Below are 21855 nucleotides of genomic sequence, written 5' to 3' on the forward strand. Positions count from 1 at the left end.
TCAATCAACTATTCCCCTCATAATCATCAAACAATCAAACAATCATGTCATCAGTTGAAAAATATATACCATTACCTCAATCAGCAGGTTATGGAGTTTTAATGGGATTTGGAGCAGTTTTTGCAATTGGAATGTGTTTGACTACATTTATGTTAAGAAGATACAACAAAGAGATCATAACATCAGAAGAATTTGCAACAGCAGGTAGATCGGTTAAAACTGGATTAATCTCAGCAGCAGTAGTATCATCATGGACGTGGGCAGCCACGCTCTTGACATCAACAACTCAGTGCTTCTTGAACGGAGTCTTTGGAGCGTTATCATACAGTCTTGGAGCAACGGTTCAAATAACCTTGTTTTCATGTATTGCAATCAAGGCTAAATTACGCGCACCAGCCGCGCGTACTTATTTGGAAATTGTTAGAGCAAGATATGGTACAACAACTCATATTGTCTATATTTTTTGGGGTTTATGTACAAATATATTAGTAACAGCTATGTTATTAACTGGAGGATCAGCTGCTGTTAATGATTTGACTGGTATGCACCCAGTGGCAGCATGTTTATTGATTGGATTATCACCAACTATTTATTCAATTTTTGGTGGTTTAAAAGCTACCATATTAACTGATTATGCACACACATTAATTATGCTAGTTATTATTTTAATATTTGCTTTCAGTACTTGGGCAACAAATTCAAAATTAGGTTCTCCTGGAGTTGTTTATGATATTATAAAAGAATTAGGTAAAACTCATCCGGTTGAAGGTAATGCTGAAGGTTCTTATTTAACAATGCATTCAAGATCTGCAGGTATTTTCTTTGTTATTAATATTGTTGGTAATTTTGGTACTGTGTTTTTAGATAATGGTTATTTCAATAAAGCATTTGCAGCTAATCCAGGTTCTGCTTATAAAGGTTATATTTTAGGTTCAATTGCTTGGTTTCAAGTTCCTTGTATTACAAGTCTTACTATGGGTTTTGCTGCTTTAGCTTTACAATATACTGAACATTGGCCAATGGGTAGATCATTAACAAATGATGAAGTTGCTGCTGGTTTAGTTTTACCAACTGCTAGTGTTGCATTAATGGGACAAGCTGGTGGAGTTTTAAGTTTAATTATGATTTATATGGCTGTTACTTCAGCAATGTCATCTGAATTAATTGCTGTATCAACTATTTTCACTTATGATGTTTATAGAACTTATTTCAATCCAAAAGCTGATGGTAAAAAATTAATTTGGATCTCACATGTTGGTTGTGGTGTATTTGCTTATGTTATGGCTGGTTTTGCAATTGGACTTTATTATGCAAATGTTTCAATGGGATTTTTATATGAATTAATGGGTATAATAATTGGTGGTGCTGTTTTTAGTTTAGCAATGACTATTTTAAGTGCAAAACAAAATTGGGCTGCTGCTACTTTTACTCCTCCAATTGCTACTGCATTAGCTATTATGACTTGGTTAGTTGTTTGTAAAACTAAATTTGGTTCTATTACTTATGATAATTTATTCAAAGATGAAGCTATGTTATCTGGTAATGTTGTTGCATTGTTATTTCCATTAATAACAGTTCCTTTATTTACAATAATTTTTAAACCACAAAATTTTGATTGGAAAATTTTAAATTATAAAATTACAAGAGTTAGTGAAGAAGAAGAATTATTAGAAGCTACAAAATCAGAAAATTATAATGATGATGAAAAATTAAATCCTGTTAAATCTCAAATTTCAATGATTGCAAGTGAATTAGCTGAAATGGAAAGACCACAATATACTGAAGAACAAACAATTTTAAGAAAAGCATTTAAAAGATGTTCAATTTTTTGTCTTTCTATGACTTTAATTTTATTAGTTATATGGCCAATGCCAATGTATGGAAGTAAATATATTTTCAGCAAGAAATTTTTTACAGGTTGGATCTCAGTATTTATGATTTGGATATTTTATACATGTTTTCAAGTTATTGTATTTCCAGTATGGGAAAGCAGAGGAAGTATTGCAAGTACTGCAAGAGGTGTTTATTGGGATTTAACTGGTCAAACTTATAAATTAAGAGCTTGGCAAGAAAGTCATCCAGATAAATTGCATGCTGTTAGATCTCAAATTCGTGCTCAATTATCAAATCCTCAAGTTGTTGATGGTAAATCTGTTGAAACTGAATATCCAAATATTGATGATGAATTGGAAAAGAAATAATAAGCAGGTCTTAGTTAATATTTTATTTTTGAGTGTATAGTACATATATATGATAAAGTGTGTTTATTAGGAAATTTTTTAATGATATAAATTTATAAAATTTACTATGGAGCGAAAATTTTGTTTTGTGTTCAATTTCTGATTTGTGTGATGTTTCAGATTCTATTGTAGGATAGCTACCATATTTCAGTTTTTTTTAGCTACCACAGAATTCATAAAATAGTATAGGATTACTATAAAAGTATAGAATCTTATTAGCTTGTGCCATCTAATACTTAGATGACCTTCGTTACTAGTTAGTATATAACTGTCTATTTTATAGCTTTATGTAATTAAATTAATAAATGAAGAATAAAGAAAAAAAAAAAAATCATTAATATAAAAATGAAGTAAACTAATTAAATTGTATCGTTTTTTTTTTTTTTTTTTAGTATTAATTGTTTATTAGATCAGTAGTTTAGCTTGCTAAACAGTAAAAGAATAAACTTTAACTAATAATTTCTATATACTTGTTTTGTAATATAATCTTGAAATAGCAATTATGGATCACCATTTAAAAACCTCTGCATTTTTTTTATATATTTTTCATTTTTTAACTATATTGTCTTTTAAAGTGTTCATGATTTCATTTCGATAAAGTATTTAAACTGAATCAAGATGTAGGAATACCGGTATCCATTTGTTAATTTCGTTTTATAGAGATATAATGGATTTTAAATTCATTCACTTGTTTGTGTTGTAATTTGCTCCTACAATACAACATCTATCTAGTGTATAAAACACCTAAATATAAACCTTGAAAGTTTTTTTTTTTTTTTCAAAATCAATTATTTATCAAAAGTTCAAAAACATAGCCTTTTACCAGAAAAAAAATAATTGATAGTAGTCTAGTGTCAAAAGTTTGGCATACGAAGTGGAATTTAATCAAAATCTAATTTTAACCATGACAAAATCAGATGTTTTTTGCCACGTCGTATATTACTTTTTTTTATAACTTGAAGCTTCAATCTGGCCAAATTTAGATTGGATTTAGTTCATATTTGAAACCTTCAAATCAATATAGAGTCTAAAACTAATTGATATGGTTGACGGATATGTACAAGTCTTCTATCCTGAACTTATTTGTACAGTTTGGAACTAATAAGATGCGTCAATTAAAGTTATAGGGCCATGCATTGATTTGCAACTTCATTATTCGTAATTCGAACCAGCCGTACATGGTCGTCAGTGATGCTTGCCATTTTTCACTTGGTCTAGCTTTATTTTCTTCTTCTAAGCATCTATTTCATTAAATTATTCACAGTTATTTTAATCAAGACGGAATTGACCGATAAGAGTTGCTACCAAATTTAAAATTATAATAAAATTTTATTTCGTTATTTAGGGCCATTTATTATCGCCTCGGAGCGACAGGTCCAATAATAAAAAATTACTTAAATGGAATTATGATAAGAACCTTCCATAAAAATGCCCAACTAAATACATTTACATCATCGTAATTACATATCACTCTCCATCTCAGTGAAGTGTGAAAACTAACCTTTCATAACAACTACAAAGATAGCTCGATACTAGTAGTATCAGTTGACCCTTAAGATTAATTGTTCTCGTACTATGAAGCCATGGTGAATTTCGCAGTAAGTTAACTTTAATAGATCATTCTTGTTATAATATACATCGTAAATATATTCTACTAAGTTAATGTACATTTACTTAAATATTTAAAATAATAATCGTTATCGAGATCAATAATAAATTTTTCAATTTTTTTTTTAAATTTTTCATTATAAAGTTATTTTGTTATCATTTATCTTAATTTATCGTATATACCCATTGTAACTTTATTTCTTTATATATACTTGTAAATACCCATTTGTCTTTTAAAGCTCTATGCTTTGATTTCAAATCGAATCTTCCATTTCTACATTTCAAAATTTTCCAACAAATCAATCAACAATCAATCATAACTCATCATGTCTACAAATACTATCGGTTGGACAATTGATGATTGGAAAAATTTACATTTCAATTCAACACCAGATAAATCATTTCAAATTTTATTAAATTTATTAAATTCACAACAAATAGCACCAAAAGATCCTGCTTGGATTTCATTAGCTTCAGAAGAAAATTTAAAACATCAATGGGATTTTTTACAATCAAAATCAAATAAAACAAAATTACCATTATATGGTGTACCTATTGCAGTAAAAGATAATATAGATGTTAAAGGATTTGAAACTACTGCTGCATGCCCTTCTTATTCATATAAACCAGAAAATGATGCAACAACAGTAAAATTATTAAGAGATTCAGGTGCAATAATTATTGGAAAAACTAATTTAGATCAATTTGCAACTGGATTAGTAGGTACTAGATCTCCATATGGAATAACTCCAAATACTTTTAATTCAAAATATGTTAGTGGTGGATCATCAGCAGGTTCAGCTTCAGTTGTTGCAAGAGGTATAGTTCCAGTTTCATTAGGTACTGATACTGCAGGTTCAGGTAGAGTACCAGCTGCTCTTAATAATATAATAGGTTTAAAACCAACAAAGGGAGTATTTTCATGTAATGGAGTTGTACCAGCTTGTAAATCATTAGATTGTGTTTCCATTTTTGCATTAAATTTACAAGATGCTCAATTAACATTTAATATCATGGCTCAAGAAGATGGTGATAATGATGAATATTCAAGACCAATGCCTATAAATCCATTACTTAAATTTTCAAAAAAACCAAAAATTGCAATTCCTTCAAATTTAATATGGTGTGGAGAAACTGAAAATCCTACTTTATATAATAAAGCAGTTGAAATATTAAGTGATAAAGTTGGAGCCGAATTAATTTCATTAGATATTGAACCATTACTTGATTTAGCTAAATGTTTGTATGAAGGACCTTGGGTAACAGAAAGATATGTTGCAGTAAAAGATTTCCTAGCAACAAATCCACCATCAAAAGATTTAGATCCAACTGTATTAAAAATTATAAAGGGAGGAGAAAATTATTCAGCAGCTTCATGTTTTCAATATGAATATAAAAGACAGGGTATACTACAAAAAGTTAAAAAATTATTAAAAGATATTGATGTGATTGTTGTACCTACAGCTCCTTTAAATCCAACTATTGAACAAGTTCAAAAAGAACCAATTAAAATAAATTCATGTCAAGGAACTTATACAAATTTTGTTAATTTAGCAGATATGTCAGCATTAGCTATTCCAGCAGGATTTAGAAAAGATGGTCAACCATTTGGAATTACTTTATTATCTCATAAATTTAATGATTATGCATTATTGGAATTAGCAAGTCGATATTTAAAACCTTATGCTGAGACAGTACCTCATTTTTATGGATCATTGAAAAATAAATTAATTGATTCAACTATTCATGATGAATTAAATTCTAATGTACCTTCAAAAACTCCACAAGAACAAATCAAATTAGCTGTTGTTGGTGCTCATCTAAAAGGATTTCAATTACATTGGCAATTAGAAGCTGTTGATGCAAGATTTGTTGAATCTACTACTACTTCATCTAATTATAAATTATATGCATTACCTAAGACTGGACCAGTTGCAAAACCAGGTTTAAGAAGAGTTTCAGAAGGTGGGGAAAAAATAGCTATAGAAATATATTCAATACCGAAAGAAAAATTTGGTCAATTCATAAGTTATGTACCTGAACCATTGGGGATTGGATCAGCTGAAACATCTTCAGGTGAATGGGTTAAATCTTTTATTTGTGAAGAATCAGGTTATAATCTTCCAGGAACAGTTGATATTACATCTTTTGGAGGTTGGAAAAATTATCAAGAACATTTAACAATTGAAAACAAAAAGCATAAAAAGCCATTTAATTCAGTACTTGTTGCCAATAGAGGTGAAATTGCCGTAAGAATCATCAAAACTTTGAAAAAATTAGGTATCAAATCAATAGCCATTTATTCAGATCCAGATAAATATGCTCAACATTCATTATTAGCTGATGTTGCTATTCCATTACATGGAACAACTGCTGCTCAAACATATATTGATATTGATAAAGTCATAAAAGCTGCTAAAGATTCAGGTGCAGAAGCTATTATACCAGGTTATGGATTTTTATCAGAAAATGCTGATTTCTCAGATCGTTGTGGAAAAGAAGGAATTGTTTTTGTTGGACCATCTGGAGATGCAATTAGAAAATTAGGTTTAAAACATTCAGCTAGAGAAATTGCTGAAAAAGCAGGTGTTCCATTAGTTCCAGGATCAGGATTAGTTAAAGATGCTAAAGAAGCAAAAGAAATTGCAGCTAAATTAGAATATCCAATTATGGTTAAATCTACTGCAGGTGGTGGTGGTATTGGATTACAAAAAGTTGATTCCGAAAAAGATATAGAAAGAGTTTTTCAAACTGTTCAACATCAAGGATTATCATATTTTGGAGATTCAGGAGTATTTTTAGAAAGATTTGTTGAAAATGCAAGACATGTTGAAATTCAAATGTTAGGGGATGGTTTTGGAAATGCTATAGCAGTTGGAGAAAGAGATTGTTCATTACAAAGAAGAAATCAAAAAATTATTGAAGAAACTCCTGCACCTGATTTACCTGAATCAACAAGACAAAAAATGAGAAAAGCAGCTGAAAGTTTAGGTTCATCAATGCATTATAAATGTGCTGGTACAGTTGAATATATTTATGATCCAAAAAGAGATGAATTTTATTTTTTAGAAGTTAATGCAAGATTACAAGTTGAACATCCAATAACAGAAATGGTAACTGGTTTAGATTTAGTAGAATGGATGCTTTTAATTGCTGCTAATACTCCACCAGATTTTAATCAAAAAATTGAAATTAAAGGTGCATCAATGGAAGCAAGATTATATGCTGAAAATCCAGTAAAAGATTTTATGCCATCACCAGGTCAATTAACTGAAGTAAAATTTCCTAAATGGGCTAGAATAGATACTTGGGTTGAAAAAGGTACTGTTGTTTCTGCTGAATATGATCCAACTTTAGCTAAAATTATTGTTCATGGTAAAGATAGAAATGATGCTTTGAAAAAATTACGTCAAGCATTAGATGAAACTGTTGTTTATGGTTGTATTACAAATGTTGATTATCTTAGATCAATTGCAAATTCAAAAATGTTTGAAGAAGCTAAAGTTGCAACTAAAGTATTAGATTCATATGATTATAAACCTCATGCTATTGAAATTTTAAATCCAGGTGCTTATACTACAGTTCAAGATTATCCAGGTAGAAAAGGTCATTGGAATGTTGGTGTTCCACCTTCAGGTTGTATGGATCAATATTCATTTAGAATAGCTAATAGAATAGTTGGTAATGATAGTTCAGCTCCAGGTATTGAAATTACATTAAATGGTCCAAAATTATTATTTCATCAAGAATGTGTTATAGCAGTAACTGGTGGTAAAGCTCCAATTGAAGTTAATGGTGAAAAAACAAATCAATGGGAACCAATTAATATTAAAAGTGGTGATAAATTATCTATTGGTAAATTAGAAACTGGTTGTCGTGCTTATTTAGCTATTAGAGGTGGAATTGATGTTATTGAATATTTAGGTTCAAGATCAACTTTTGCATTAGGTAATTTAGGTGGTTATAATGGTAGAGTATTAAAATTAGGTGATGTTTTATTTTTAGGTCAACCAGAAATTTCAAGTTGTACAATTCCAAGTCCAATTTCAGCACCAACTAAAATTCCATCAAGTTTAATTCCAAATTATGAACATAAAATATGGCAAGTAGGTGTTACTTGTGGACCTCATGGATCACCTGATTTTTTCAAACCTGAATCAGTTGATGAATTTTTTAAATCTACTTGGAAAGTTCATTATAATTCAAATAGATTTGGTGTTAGATTAATTGGTCCAAAACCAAAATGGGCAAGATCAGATGGTGGAGAAGCTGGTTTACATCCTTCAAATACTCATGATTATGTGTATTCAATGGGTGCAGTTAATTTTACAGGAGATGAACCAGTTATATTAACTTGTGATGGTCCAAGTTTAGGTGGATTTGTTTGTGAAGCTGTTGTTGCTGAATCTGAATTATGGAAAATTGGTCAAGTTAAACCAGGTGAATCTATACAATTTATTCCAATAACTTATGAAACTGCTAAACAATTAAAAGCACAACAAGAAGAAGATATCAAAACATTAAAGGGAGATTTACCCAATTTAGAAGGCAAAGCATTAAATAAACCTGAAAATCCAATACTTTATCAATTAAAAGTTTCTGAAAATGCTCCAACTGTTACTTATCGTCAAGCTGGTGATAGATATATTTTAGTTGAATATGGAGATAATATTCTTGATTTAAATAAAGCTTATAGAATTCATAAATTAGTTGAAATGGTAAAAGAATTTAAACCAAAGGGAATATATGAATTATCACCTGGTGTTAGATCAGTTTTAGTTGAATATACTGATGATATTAGTCAAAAAGAAGCTTTAAATATATTAGTATCATATGAAAAAGAAATTGCATTTGTTAATAAATGGGAAGTTAAATCAAGAATTATTAAATTACCAATGGCATTTGAAGATAAAAAGACATTAGATGCTGTAAAAAGATATCAAGAAACTATTAGAAGTGAAGCTCCTTGGTTACCAAATAATGTTGATTTTATTGCAAATATTAATGGAATTACAAGAAATGATGTTAAAGATATGTTATATACTGCTAGATTTTTAGTATTAGGATTAGGTGATGTATTTTTAGGAGCTCCATGTGCTGTTCCATTAGATCCAAGACATAGATTTTTAGGTACTAAATATAATCCTTCAAGAACTTTTACACCAAATGGTACTGTTGGAATTGGTGGTAATTATATGTGTATATATACAATGGAATCTCCAGGTGGTTATCAATTAGTTGGTAGAACAATTCCAATATGGGATAAATTAACAATAGCAGATCATTCACAAGATTCAAAACATCCTTGGTTATTATCACCATTTGATCAAATTGAATTTTATCCAGTAAATGAAGAAGAAATTGATAAATTTTCGGAAGAAATGAATGCAGGTAAATTTAAAGTTGAAATTATAGATTCTATATTTGATCATGGAAAATATTTACAATGGATTCAAGAAAATTCAGAATCAATTGAATCATTTAAAAAATCTCAAATTGGTGATAAATTAGAAGAATTTAATAAATTAATTCAAATTTCAAATTCTGAATTAGAACAAAATGGTTCAAAAATTCAAGAAATTGAAAAATTTGATGATAATGCTGAAATGGTTTATTCTGAATATTCAGGTAGATTTTGGAAATCTTTAGTTTCAGTTGGTGATAAAGTTGAATTAAATCAACCTTTAATTGTTGTTGAAGCTATGAAAACTGAAATGGTTGTTAATGCTCCAAGAGAAGGAAAAGTTGTTAAAATATATCATAAAAATGGTGATATGGTTGATGCAGGTGATTTGGTTGTAGTTTTAGAGTAAAATTATGATTATAGACAATATGTATATTAGAAAGTATAGAGTGTAATGAATTTGGAAATTTTAAGTTTAATGATTTCTAGAATGTTTAATCTTCAAACAGCTTCAGTCAAGATTGAAAGTTTTGCATTGATGATGGATAGAACTTATCATTAGTTTCTGATCACCAATTCACTGTAGAATTGTATAGATTCTTCATCTAAATTGAATAAAGTAATAAATCGCGTAAATATAAAAAAATTAATATTTATCAAAACTACAAATATTTACAACCAACTTAATTTAACGACCAACCCAATACAAACAATGTCATTAGCAGATCAGAAACAAATATCAGCTGCATCACTACAGCCGGAATTATGGACTTCATCATCCAATGATGCATTAAAATGTTTTATAACAAATGAAGAAGAAGCAATAAAATTTCAACCAATTTTTACATATCCAATATTTGGAGATTCAGAAACCATATATGGTTATAAAGATTTACAAATTTTTTTATGTTTTGATCATTTTACATTTAAACCATTTTTAAATATTAAATATTTGGAAAAATTAAATGATTCTGATTTAATTGATATAAAATCAACAATTGGAAAATATTTACCTGATTCTACTATTTTTAAAGATGAAATAAAATGGGTTGATTCAATAAAGGAAGAAAAACAAAATTATAAAATACCGGGAAATAAGGTTGATGAATTTAAAATAGATAATATTGAATATGAAATTTATAAAATAGATTTATCTTCACCTGAAGGATTGGAATTACATAAAAGATTACAAATATTAGTACTTTTATATATTGAAGCTGGTTCATTTATTGATTCAGAAGATAAATTATGGGATTTATATGTATTTTATGAAAAACCTCAAGGAGAAAAAGAACCTTCTATAGTTGGTTTCACAACAGCTTATAATTATTGGACATATCCAGGAGCTTTAAAATTTGATGAAGGTATAAAAGAAACAAGAATTAAAATATCACAATTTATAATATTACCAATGTATCAAAATAAAGGATTAGGACAAATTTTTTATACTCATTTATGTGATAATATATGGTTAAAAGATTCAAATATTATAGAAATAGTTGTTGAAGATCCAAATGAACAATTTGATGATTTAAGAGATAAAGCAGATTTAAAAAGATTATCAAATTTAAATTTTGATTTTAGTAAAGTTATACCAAATAATATTGATTTGAATTGGGTAAATAAAACAAAAAAAGATTTAAAATTTGAAAATAGACAATTTTCAAGATTATTAGAAATTATATTACTTTATAAATTAAAACATACAAAAGATGTTTCAAAATCAGATGTTAGAAAATTTATAAAACAAAGATTATATAAAAAGAATAAAGAAGGTTTAGATAATTTAGATGAAAATAATAGAAAAGACAAATTACAAACTGCTTATCAAAATTTAGAAGATGATTATTATAGAATATTAGGTGATATAAATTTACCTGCGAAAAGAAAAAGAGAAGATTAATTGGAAAGCATTTGGATAGTTTATTTGGATAAATCTCTGACTTTATAATAAAAGAAATGAAATGTTATGAAAATTGAATGAAAATATTTGATTAACTTTGTTCTCAAATCCTGAAATTTTGATTTACACTTAGTAAACGAGTGAACATCATTTCATGGAAAATATCAATTTTCCAAATGTCTACTTTGACCTAGAAGATTCTTCCTCGACTGGCCATATAGCTGCTTTCCTCTTTTGATTTGTTGATTCTTTTCTCAACTTTCACCATTTTATTCTTGCTTTTTCAAATATTTGAACCTTTTTATTTGTATGAGGTCTGTGTTTTAACTTTTCCAAATCTATAGTTGAAACCAACAAGATTTTGTTATTACAATCCAAGTTCCTCTCTAATCCTTTAATATTAGTCTGCGATTTACTAGGCTAATACATATAGTTCATAAATCAAATGAGATTTTGAGCTGTTGCTCGTTGTTTCACTCTTTAATGTCTTGCACATTCAATTGCATCATCAAATGGATGATAGACCAATCAAGCATATGACTTATCCAAAAATATTGAGACTACGAACTGATATGTCTTTTTATTCCCATTTTATGAGAATCATACGTCTCTGGTTGAAGTAACTAAAATAGAATTCTGTCAAGATTTCGTGATAGATCAATTCTATGATTTAAACTTCATTTACCACATATCGAATGTTGTTATCCATTACTAGATGATATAGATTAGTAATGACCTCTTGTTCAGAAGTACAAGAATCAAACTTTAAACTCTGATGAATGATCTGATAAAAATAAAGTAGTAGAATGACTGATGATGTTCAATCAATGATGTCAATGACGTCATTTTGATAAAATAGAAATTAAAATATTATTACGAGTTTTAAAATAATTATCGTAAATTTTTACTATTATGTCATTTGGATTATTCTAAATCGAAATTGAAGTCAAGTTTATCCTTCGAAACACAACACTCATAGGACCGTTTTGACTGAATCAGTTACTTGCTTGATGAAGATGGAGATACGACGTTGAAGTGAGTCTACTTTATTCTCTATATTTACAATTTATATAGCGCTAACTGAGATATTGAGAGATAGAAATCGATTACCAATTATAGTCGAAAATTATCCGTAAAAGTAACACAGTTTCAAAAGTATTATTCATTTTCATCAAAATGCAATGCAATCTGAGTTGAATAATTTCCAAAGGATTCGTATCAGATATAGATCTAAGTGAAAATTTGAACGCTTAAAAATTTGCAATACTCAGACCAATTCTAAGACAAAATTACAATTAAAGTTTTATTCTATCAAACATTTACATACGGCACACATTGATTTGAAACTTCATCAATTGATTAAAAATTGAAATTATTGATATTGTGGTTATGTTCATTAGATTAACCAGCACTATTAAACTGTTGTTAGTGCTACCAATCTCTACTAAATAGAATTAAGCAATTTCATTCACTAAATAGGAAATATAATAAACATTACACAAAAATAGTACATTCGTAGTAGAGTAGTGGTAATAAAGTTTAGATTTCGTAGTAATTAGACTGATGATGGAAGTAACAATATCCCTTCTTCTTCTATTTAACTAAGTATTGTGTAATTTAATTAAGAAACTTTTTAAGTGGTAATAATTTTTCAATTCTTCTTCTATTTTAAATTTTAATTTTAATAATTGCTATCATTCATTCTTTTTAATACTAAAACCTAAAATTCTAAATAAAAATTGGTTTAATTTATAAACAATTTTAATTCCACAATTTCAATTTCACTTCATTTTTTCACGACTTATAAATTTTTAAATTTTTCATACTTTTTATCTTCAATTGACTTTTTGAATCTAAATTAAATCAATTAAAATATATCAAAAATGCATAGAACTTATTCATTAAGATCATCAAAAGCTCCAACTGCTTCACAATTACAATCACCACCTCCACCACCATCATCAACAAAAAATAGATTTTTTGGATCTGGTGGTTTATCATCATCAATTAGAAAAGCAGCAGCAGGAGCAACTGGTCCAGAATTATCAAGAAAATTAACTCAATTTATTAAAATAGAAAAAAATTTTATGAGATCAGTTGAAGTTACTTCAAGAGAAAGAAAAGATATTGCAAAACAATTAAGTGCTTGGGGTGAAGGTAATGATGATGATGTTAGTGATGTTACTGATAAATTAGGTGTTTTAATTTATGAAATTGGTGAATTAGAAGATCAATATATTGATAAATATGATCAATATAGAATTACTTTAAAATCAATTAGAGATATTGAAGGTTCAGTTCAACCATCAAGAGAAAGAAAACAAAAAATTACTGATGAAATTGCTCATTTAAAATATAAAGATCCCCAATCTCCAAAAATTCCAGTTTTAGAACAAGAATTAGTTAGAGCTGAAGCTGAATCATTAGTTGCTGAAGCTCAATTATCAAATATTACAAGAGAACAATTAAAAGCTGCTTTTAATTATCAATTTGATGCAACAAGAGAATTAGCTGAAAAATATGCTTTAATTGCTGGTTATGGTAAAGCTTTATTAGAATTATTAGATGATTCTGCTGTTACTCCAGGTGAAACAAGACCAGCTTATGATGGTTATGAAGCTTCAAAACAAATCATTATAGATGCTGAAAATGCTTTAGCTAATTGGACTTTAGATTCTGCTGTTGTAAAACCAACTTTATCATTACATCATGAATATGATGAAGATGAAGAAGAACCACAAATTGATGATGCTGCTCAACATGAATTTAATAAACATGATGATGTTCATCAAATTCATCAAGATGGTCATCAAACTCAATCACACGTTTAAGAAACTGATTTGTTAAAATAATAAATTTGAATAACTATGAATAAGAAGTTAATTGAGTTAAATCAATTGAAATGGTAAATAATTACAACTTCCTGCCACTGGTTACTTCAACTTAAATTCTTCTCATTATTCATTCAAATTTTCAAAAATTACTGTTTCATTGTTTGGTTTGCTTTTCAAAAATTTACTACTACTACAACTACTAGTTTAATATATTTACTTACTTTTTAATCTTATATTTTTAATAATTATTATTAATATTGAATGTACTACTATTGTTATTAAAATAATTGATTCTTGATTGTCCTCTCTTTAATCTTCTGTGCAATTAGATTAGATAGATGTCAAATGGTTTAATAGCAATTTCGTTATTGGAAAAAACGGTTATCTTAACCATACTTTATGCAAAAGCAATAATAATATTATTGTATCACAAAGAAATGATTCAAGACTACATATAAATATTTTGGCTGCAAAAATTAGAAAAATTGTGATCTTAAGCATGTCAAGATTTATAATTAATTTTGTATTATACGATATGAACTAAAAACACATTCTTCTCAAATAAAACTCTACTCTTAATTAACCAGTTTCTAATTTATTTCAGTCAGAAATCAATTGTCTTGAATTAATTTCAAATGAACTATCACTTTGTTGATCAGAACTTCTTCTTTCTCCTCTACTTTCTTCTCTACTAACTTGTCTTCTTCCTTCTATACTTTCTCTTGTATCTTCACCACCACCATTTTCTTCTCTATTTTCATCTCTATTTTCATCTCTACTTTCATCACTACTTTCATCTTCATCATCATTAATTTTTAAAGTTAATTCAATATTTTCAGGTTTTAATAACTCAAATTTTTTAGTTTCTGAATTTTCTAAATTTTGATTTTTAATATCAACATTTAAAATAGTTTTATTTAATAATATTAAAATTGTAGAAAATGAATGAATAGCAATTTTTTTATTATTTATTGGGTTTGTATTTGGTTGTGATGATGATGATGGTGGAGGAACTAATTGATTAAAATTTAATTTATATTGTTTTGAATTTGTTGATTCTTCTTCATTAGTGGTTGTAAATGTATTTAATTCAATCGATTTTTCCATAAAATAATTTATAAAATTTTTTAATCTCTTGTGGTTTTGAGAATTATTTATCGATTCATTATTAGACATTAATAAATCTTGTTGAGATTGATTGGGGGATGATTTTCTTAATTCAAATTCTAAATCTTGTAAATTTTCATCAAAATTTAAATCAGGATGAGGAATTTCTTCGTTTTGTTGTTCCTGGTTGTCACCAAAATCCATGTCTATATCTCTTTGATTTTCATCATCATTTTCATTAAAAATTCTTGATTGTTCAATTTGTAAAAATTCAATATTTCTTGCTTGTTCACTTTCTTCATTTGCCATACTTTCAGTTAATTGATTAATTTCTTGAATTCTTGATTGTTGAGAAAAATGATCTGATATTGATCTATTATTTAATGTAAGGGATTGATTAAATAATTGATTAATTTCTTCTATTCTATTTATTGGTTGATGATCTATTTGAATTGATTGATTTCTTAATTGTATCATATTTGTTTGATAATCCCGATTATTTTCAATTATTGTTGAAGTTGGTAATGATATTGGATCATCTATTATTAATCTTCTATTTGTTAAACTTGAAATTCTAGTAGTTGTTGTAGTTTCTTGGTTATTTCTTCTTTGTTGTTGTTGTTGTTGACCTTGTTGTTGTTGACGTTGCAGTTGTGTAGCTTCACCAGAAATAACATGAAAACTTTCATCACTTTCACCATCATCACCTTGATGCTGTGGTTGTCTTTGATCATTTTCTTCTTCATGATTTTCAAAATCTACATCCATATTCATATCCATTACATCATTATCAAATTCATTATTATCAATCAATGAACGTCTTTGACTTTGTGAAGCATCAATTTGCTGGTTTTCTTCATTTTCATTTAAATATTCTTCAATAACATCTAACTCATGATTATTTCTTCTTCTTCTTCTTCTTTCATCAATTTGTAATTCATCATTAATATTAAATTGAATATTTGATAATTCATCATTATTCTCATTTAAATTTCTACCATTTAAAATTTCATCATCATCAATTTGATTTAATTCAATTGGAGAATTTAAGAAATTATCAACTTCTCTGTTTTCTTGTTCACTTAATGATAATGCAAAAGTTAATGCTGTATTTGTTGTTGTTGTAGCATTTGTAGTTGTTGAATTTAAAGTTGTTGTTGATTGATTGAAAATGGGAAAATCTAATTGATCAAATCTTGCAATTTCAATTTTTCTTCTTTTTGAAGGTGATACATGTTGTTGATTTTCTGAAACATTAGTTATTATTTGTGGAATTGTTTCATCTAAATTTAAATTTGGTAAAAAATCAATTTTGATATCAAAACTTTCATCATTTTCAAAAAATCTTGATCTTTTTAAACCACCAGTTTTTGAATTATTAATTGAATTAGTAATAATTGAATTTGTAACTACTTGTTTATTTAATTTTAAATTATTTAATAATTTTAATTGAATATAATTTAAATCATTTAAAATATATGAAATTTTAGATTTATATAAAATTGATAATCCATAAAGAATATTTGATGCATATTTAATATTTTTATTAACTGGTTGAATAGGTTGTTCCTGAGGTTGTTGTTGTTCAAATTGATTTATAACTTCTTTACAAATATTTGGTATAGATATATTTAATATATTATCTTTTTTAATAATTTTATTTCTTGATGATACTTTTGAACCTAATGTAGCTAATAACCAAGCAGTTTGAATACCTGATGGTTGATTTGATATTACTTCCATGGTTTAAGTAAAATTGACGAGGTTTGAGTAGAAATTGAATTGGTTGTAAAAATCTTATTAAAAAGTGGTTGTAAAATTTAAATATTTATTTTGGCTGCTAAATTCATTTTTATTTATATAAATTTCTCCCCTTACGCGTTAATTTAATTTATTTTATTATTTCTCTCTCTTACTTAATAAAATATGAAACATATAATAATTATACATCACATTTTTTTTATCTCCCCTCTTTCTCACTTAGAAAAAAATATAATACATACCAATTATACATATTACCAATAATTTAGAACACCAAAAATATCAATAATTTACAAAACAAAAAAATATCAAATTTTATTCTATAATTTTAAAAACAAACATATATATATAATAAACCACTAAACCAGTAAAACCAGTAAAAAAACTAAACATAACCTCAGTTATTAAAAAGTTATGTCATTTTATAATGAACATTTTTTAATTTTTCATAAATTAAAACAAACCATTTAATAGTTAATTCATAATCATTTGAATCAATTGCTTCATATAAATAAGTAAAAGTTGATTTAATTGTTCTTTCATTATACCATGATTGATCATTTTTAATATTAAATTTTGGATTTCCATAAATTATTGAATTATAATAATATTTTTTCAAATTTGAACCATCTAATATTCCATTTATACTTTTTGTAAACTTATGTTCATTATTAGTTATAATTGTAGGTTCTTTACTTTCCAAATAAGTATAATCTTGATCATTTAATTTTAAATCTTTTTCTAAATGTGATAATTTATAATTTGAAACTTTAAATTGTGCAAAATGTTGTAATTTTTTATAATATTTATACCATGGATAATCTTGAATTAATCCAATTTCAACTTTTGAATTCCATAAATCAAATATTTTTGATTGTTCTACAGTATCATTAATTAATTTGGAAAATTGATTTAAAATTTGATGAAATTTAACTGGTTCATTTGTATCTAAATCTTGAAAAATTGAATATTTATATATAAGATAATTTGAAACTATTGAATTATTCCATTGATGTAATTTTGAGTCTTCAACCTCCAACAAAGTATTATAAAATTTTTCAATAGTTTTAAAATATTCAAAAGTTTTATAATCAACAACTTCATGTTCACTTAAACTTATACCTAATAATCCAATAAATCTAATTAATGAACCATGTAATAATAAATCATCATCAATATTTTGTTTTATAATCCAATTTTTTGAATAATAATTTGAATTTGGTATATATTTTGCACAATCTTTTTTAGGATCATTTATAAATTTTAAATTTATAATTGGAGTTGATAAATGTTGTTGAAAAATTTTTGATTCTGAATTAATTATTGAATAACCTAAATTATTATTTATCTTGTTGTTATCTTGTTTTTCCCAATATTTATGTAATGTGGTATATTTATCATTATTATCTTCTTCATCATCATCAAATAAATTTGAATTGATCTCATCACTTTCATATTCTTCAACATCATCAACAAAAGCTTTTAAAGAAGATGATTTCTTTGGAATTGGAATTAACCTCGAAGTTTTCCTCAAAATATGATTAAAAACAGGATTTGAATCAACATTAAATTTACTTCCCATAATAGCATCACCATCAATATTAATATAAGAAACAATAGATCTTTTTGGATTAAAAACTTTTGTATCATTAGTAAAAGATTTAACACCTAATAAATTTAAATATGAACCATCCCATGAAATAAATTTTATATTCCTTAAAGGTTTCCAACCTTGTTTTACTAATCTTTGATAATTTCTCATAATTTCTAATAATATTGCATGACCTGATAATGGATTATTTGAAGTATATGAATCTCTTCGAGCACCAATTATTATATCTGCATCATTCATTATTCCCTTTATTGATCCAACTATATTTGTTAATTTTTGGGTTGAGGTATTACTAAATTGACTATTAATTTGTAATTTAAATTTTGAATTAAAAAATGGTGAATATTCCCAATTTTCAAAATTTTTAGTGGTTGAGACAGTTTTTGTATCCATTATTGGATTTAATAATTTTTTACTAATTGGAATAACTGGAATTTTTGATTTTAATGAATTACAATCTCTTGATATTGCATTATTTAAATTTAATTCATCATATTGATTATTTAAATTATTAACTTCATATATTGTTAAAATTCCAATTGCTCCATAATATTCAGCTAATGCAATTTTCTCTCCAACAGTTATATTTTCTTCATTATGATTTTTTATAATAAAAATTTTATTTTTTAAATCAATTTTATTTTTGTTTAATAAATCATAATCTTGTATATCACCATGATTAACATATATATAATGACCAGTTACATTAGCATTAATTCCGAAACTATAAAATGCAGGAGTTTGAAATTTAGGTTCTAAAATTTCAGATACTTCATAAACAATTTCATTTTTAGAATCAATTAATTTTAAATTTGAACCTTCAGGTTGGCTTATTTTAAATTCATAATTAAATTTTTCAGTTTTAAAACCAAATTTTTTAAAATTAGATTCAACAAAGTGAGTTAATTTGGGATTATCATCAGAAATTAAATTAATTTTTGATTTTAAATTTATATTTGTAAAATTTGTTAACCAATTATTTATATTATCTTCAATTGATAAATTTTCATCATCATCATGTTGATTCTGTGGAATTTTCCCAATTCCTGTCATTTGTAACCAATTTCTTTTAACATCACTTTTAGTTAAATGAATTCCATGCCATCTTCTATAATCTCTTGCTAATGAAGTTCTTGGTAAAAAAGTTAATTGAAATATTATTAACCCAATTATTCCTAAACAACATATCCATATAAAACTTGGTCTTTTGGCTAATTTAATTATTTTACTCATATTATCATCATCATCATCATTAGTTTCAGATGGATGACTTCGAGGTAATAATAATGAATTTTCATTTATTTCTCGTGTTGTTGGTGGAGTTATGGGATATGTTTGTGGTTTATTTGAATCTAAATCTTCATTATCATTAGTAATATCTTTCGGTATCCTTCCATCATGTATTGTTATAGTAGTATTATTATCATTTTCATCTTCTTCTCCTTCATTAGTTGAACCATGAGTTGGAGTAGGTATAAGAGTTATATCATTAGTTGATGAATCATTATTTCCATTATTTAAATTATTATTTGTCGAATCATTTTGATTTGATTGCTTATCCGAAGTTGAATTTGGAGGCATTCTAATTAATTTGAGGTTATAAACGTTGTTGCAACAGTTTGAATTAAGAAATAAATTAGACTAGGAAAGATTATGAATTTGTGAGTGATTTAACTTATATTCTTTAAATATGTGTTAAATTTAGTTGAATTGTTTAGTTTATGCTGTAGTTATCATGTATGTTGATATATTGGTTGTCATTTCAAAGAATGAATATATAGAAAAAGAATGAAATTGGTTGTAAATTTATTTAGGCTAATTTAAAATTGAATTCTATTAATATAAATTTGAGGATAATTGTAGAGAGTTCTAATAATAATAAATTTTTAAGCAATTATACATAATTAAATAAATAAGAGAAATAAAATAATTTATAGGGGTCGGAAATGAATATTATTTATTTAGGTGGCTTTCGGTAACTAAATTTAGAATTGAAAATGCATTATAATTTATTGGTCATGAAGGAAGGAAAGGAGATAGGTTCAGTAAGTTTGTGGCCTTATGTTTCCTTGAGAAAAGTAGCTATATACAACAGAACACGTCTCCTTCAAATGAGTTTCAACGGAGATGGGCGACTTTTTTTTAATCTTCAAAACTCCAACAACTACTTATTTTGCTCCAACACTAAGCTTTTCACCGTAATAAGTTTGGGGAAAACAACAATTCAAGTCTCAATAGGCACCAAAACATAGCTTATTTCAAATAAGATCGTTAAACAACTATTAAGTTTGTATTATTTTCAGTTCTTCTTTCTCTTTCTCTTCTTCTTGTAATAATCCTTTAACAATTTCATAATCAAACATATTAGAACCACTTTGTAAAGCTTTAGCTAAAGTAATTAATGAAGTTTGTTTAAAATCAGGTTTTGTTCTTAATTCATCTAAATCATTATTAAATTCATTTGTCATGATTTTTAAAAATTCATTGTTAATTTCTTGTTTTGATTTATCTAATTGTGTTGTAATTTCATTTATATTAGGTATGTTTTTTAATGCTATTTGTGGATTTATATTTGTTATTGATGATATTGATGTTTCTGTAAATGGAATTTTTGAAAGTTTTTGTTTTTGTTCATATGTTAGATCTTCTGGTGCAAATTTGGAAGGTTTTTCTTCAATATCTAATTCTATATCGTCGACATTTATGTTTTCTGGGTCTATATTATCATTAGTTTCATTTATGGTTTCTTGAACTATTCCTGATTCAGAATCTGAATCTGATGATGATGACGATGATGATTCTGAAGATGATGAAAAATCTTCAGTTCTTCTTTTCTTCCTCCTTCTGTTCGATGGTTTTTTATTCTTTTGATTTGTCGGGAGCGTAGATTTGGCCATGTCTGCGTAGTGATATTGATGTAATTGAGTAAACTTAATGTATATTTATTCATTAATCTCGTATATTTTTAAGATATTCTTGCAGATGAGTGTATAGTCAATTTATATACAGGATTTCTGGTTTTCGTTTTCAGACCATAGACTATCAAACGATTGAAAGTTCGATGATTAGTAAAGAGCAGCAGCTAAATAATAATGTAGCACATTCATTTAACATACAAATCCGCTCATCAAGTATCCATCATTTTTTTCTTTGAATAAAGTCCACAAATTTTAGCATTAATTCTACACAGAATTAATCGACTTTCTTTTAGATTGAAGAAGATATAGGTTCTATTTCTTAAACCATCATAATTGAGTCCAAACATTAACCCATACATAGTATCAATCCATTATTGTCATATGATATATCATAAAGATTCAAAGGGGTCCATCAAACTCCTGTATAGCAAAAGAATCGAATGTAAAAGGCGTTTCAGTAAGTAATTG

The 21855-nt window shown here is 26.6% G+C and overlaps 7 protein-coding genes across 7 annotated transcripts; 4 read left to right on the plus strand and 3 right to left on the minus strand. All coding sequences in view use genetic code 12, as the record gives it.

The window, feature by feature from the left end:
- Positions 1-44: 44 nt before the first annotated feature.
- DUR3 (Dur3p) lies at positions 45-2201 on the plus strand (the record flags this gene model as incomplete). The annotated part of the gene is made up of 1 exon (XM_051761151.1): positions 45-2201. The coding sequence occupies one exon, from the start codon at positions 45-47 to the stop codon at positions 2199-2201; it is 2157 nt and encodes a 718-aa protein (XP_051616783.1).
- Positions 2202-4174: 1973 nt separating this feature from the next.
- Positions 4175-9661, plus strand: DUR1,2 (bifunctional urea carboxylase/allophanate hydrolase; the record flags this gene model as incomplete). Its single annotated transcript, XM_051761152.1, has 1 exon — positions 4175-9661. One exon carries the CDS (start codon positions 4175-4177, stop codon positions 9659-9661), a length of 5487 nt encoding a protein of 1828 aa, XP_051616784.1.
- A 303-nt stretch (positions 9662-9964) lies between these two features.
- HAT1 (histone acetyltransferase catalytic subunit) lies at positions 9965-11155 on the plus strand (the record flags this gene model as incomplete). The annotated part of the gene is made up of 1 exon (XM_051761153.1): positions 9965-11155. One exon carries the CDS (start codon positions 9965-9967, stop codon positions 11153-11155), a length of 1191 nt encoding a protein of 396 aa, XP_051616785.1.
- Positions 11156-13038: 1883 nt separating this feature from the next.
- On the plus strand, positions 13039-13986 carry PIL1 (lipid-binding protein; the record flags this gene model as incomplete). The annotated part of the gene is made up of 1 exon (XM_051761154.1): positions 13039-13986. The coding sequence occupies one exon, from the start codon at positions 13039-13041 to the stop codon at positions 13984-13986; it is 948 nt and encodes a 315-aa protein (XP_051616786.1).
- A 603-nt stretch (positions 13987-14589) lies between these two features.
- KGF55_000842 (uncharacterized protein) lies at positions 14590-16839 on the minus strand (the record flags this gene model as incomplete). The annotated part of the gene is made up of 1 exon (XM_051761155.1): positions 14590-16839. One exon carries the CDS (start codon positions 16837-16839, stop codon positions 14590-14592), a length of 2250 nt encoding a protein of 749 aa, XP_051616787.1.
- A 430-nt stretch (positions 16840-17269) lies between these two features.
- On the minus strand, positions 17270-20050 carry KGF55_000843 (uncharacterized protein; the record flags this gene model as incomplete). Its single annotated transcript, XM_051761156.1, has 1 exon — positions 17270-20050. The coding sequence occupies one exon, from the start codon at positions 20048-20050 to the stop codon at positions 17270-17272; it is 2781 nt and encodes a 926-aa protein (XP_051616788.1).
- Positions 20051-20751: 701 nt separating this feature from the next.
- Positions 20752-21366, minus strand: KGF55_000844 (uncharacterized protein; the record flags this gene model as incomplete). The annotated part of the gene is made up of 1 exon (XM_051761157.1): positions 20752-21366. The coding sequence occupies one exon, from the start codon at positions 21364-21366 to the stop codon at positions 20752-20754; it is 615 nt and encodes a 204-aa protein (XP_051616789.1).
- Positions 21367-21855: the final 489 nt, after the last annotated feature.

Source organism: Candida pseudojiufengensis, assembly GCF_024610245.1.
Source record: "Candida pseudojiufengensis strain CBS 10847 chromosome Unknown scaffold3, whole genome shotgun sequence".
NCBI classification, from domain to species: Eukaryota; Fungi; Ascomycota; class Pichiomycetes; order Serinales; family Debaryomycetaceae; genus Lodderomyces; species Lodderomyces pseudojiufengensis.